The 1,891-nt window shown below is 37.5% G+C and overlaps 1 protein-coding gene across 1 annotated transcript; it reads left to right on the plus strand.

Annotated features, from left to right (window-relative positions):
* The first annotated feature begins 524 nt into the window (after positions 1-524).
* On the plus strand, positions 525-1,523 carry LOC102884462 (olfactory receptor 4A5-like). The gene is given in 3 exon segments (XM_015596813.1): positions 525-1,148; positions 1,151-1,270; positions 1,272-1,523. Coding segments are annotated over 3 exon segments (996 nt in total).
* The last annotated feature ends 368 nt before the right edge of the window (positions 1,524-1,891 follow it).

Raw genomic sequence — 1,891 nt, forward strand, 5'->3', positions numbered from 1 at the left:
TTTCAGTAGAGCCTTTATTTTTGATGGGACTTAGATCATATGGTAAAGGTACTTATCACAAATGCTACCAACTCAGATGGCTTACTCTATGCCAGTGTATTTACAGTTGTTTTGCCACCAGCAGAGATGAGTTTCTGAAGGGCTGGAACCCTGTTCCAGTTTATCACTGCTGACTTCTGTGCCACAGACTGACATGATTTAAAGAAGACTATAAGAAACGTGTGACTGATGTCGGGCTTTTGATTCCTCTTCTCTGTGGACGATCCACGAAGACTTAAAGATAGAACCTGTTACTTGTAGCACCAGCAAAATTATCTGAAGAGAAATTGTCAAGAGAAGGTATAATGGGCTCTTTGGATTCATAGATATTTACTAAAAGTTTATTGTGTGTAAACCACTGTAGCAGATATAATCAGAAGTTGTATCCAGAGCATAATGGATGTATTCATAGTCATATTCATGATTTTATTACAGGTCTCGTCTCCTGACCTCTCATCCATGAACCAGCCCTTATAGAAGAGTCAATGGGACAGTCTAACAATGTGACAGAATTTATCCTCCTGGGCCTCACTCAGGATCCTGAGGGGCAAAAAGTATTATTTGTCATATTTTTACTCATCTACATTGTGACAGTGCTGGGCAACCTGTTCATTGCAGTGACTGTTTTTGCCAGCCCTTTCCTGGACTCCCCCATGTACCTCTTCCTTGCCTCTCTGTCACTCATGGATGTGGTTTATTCTACTACCATTTCACTGAAATTGATCATAGACCTATTGCTTGCTAAAAAGACAATTTCCTTCTCAGCTTGTATGGGACAGCTGTTTCTGGACCACTTTTTTGGATGTGCTGAGCTCTTCCTACTGATGGTGATGGCCTATGATCGATATGTGGCTATCTGCAAGCCACTGTACTCCCTAACGGTCATGAATAGACAGGTGTGCTTCCTGTTTCTGGTGGTGTCCTGGGTTGGAGGTTTGGTGCACTCTGTGGTTCAAATTTTCATTGTGTACAGCCTTCCCATCTGTGGTCCTAAAGTTATTGACCACTTCGCCTGTGACATGTACCCATTATTGGAACTCACCTGCACTGACACCTATTTTGTAGGATTCACGGTGGTTGTTAATAGTGGTTTAATCTGTATGGTGGTGTAATCTTTGTCCTTCTACTGATCTCTTATGGAGTCATCCTAAATTCCCTTAAAAGTCACAGTCAGGAAGGGAGGCGCAAAGCTCTGTCTACCTGCTGTTCTCACGTCACAGTGGTTTTCCTGTTTTTTTGTTCCTTGTATTTTCATGTATGTTAGACCCATTTCCAACTTCCCCACTGATAAATTTATAACTGTGTTTTATATGGTTATCACTCCCATGTTGAATCTTTTAATATACACCCTGAGAAATTTGGAGACGGAAAATGCTATGAAAAATCTTTTCTGTAGTAAGTTGACTGTAGCTATATTAAAAAATGTGTCAATCATACTAAAAACATTTGTTTCTAATGATGAAGCAACAGGCAGTGAATTCTAACAATGGATGATTTTTAATTCAATGAATGAATTCTCTAGGGTTTCTTTTATTTATCCAAAGGCATCAAAATGTGGAATCAATTGTCTTTTCAGATTAGAATCAACCTAATTGAAATTTTTGAGGATAAATGAAAGGTAAAAATATTTGTCGTATTGCAATAAAAAATAAACTAAGTTCACCTTGTAACATTTTTTCTTAGTTTATATGAAAAATGAGATGTTAGAAGGAAGATTTTTTTTCTTTTTCATAGTGATAACCAATGTACCTTTGAGAATTCACTTTTACTCAAATTATTGAGAAAGCAATGTGTTTAATATTTAGAGAGGTAATTTCTGGAGCTAAAAGAATGCTCTAAATATTTTAATGTT

This window comes from Pteropus alecto, unplaced genomic scaffold, assembly GCF_000325575.1.
Source record: "Pteropus alecto unplaced genomic scaffold, ASM32557v1 scaffold3061, whole genome shotgun sequence".
In the NCBI taxonomy this organism is placed as follows: Eukaryota; Metazoa; Chordata; class Mammalia; order Chiroptera; family Pteropodidae; genus Pteropus; species Pteropus alecto.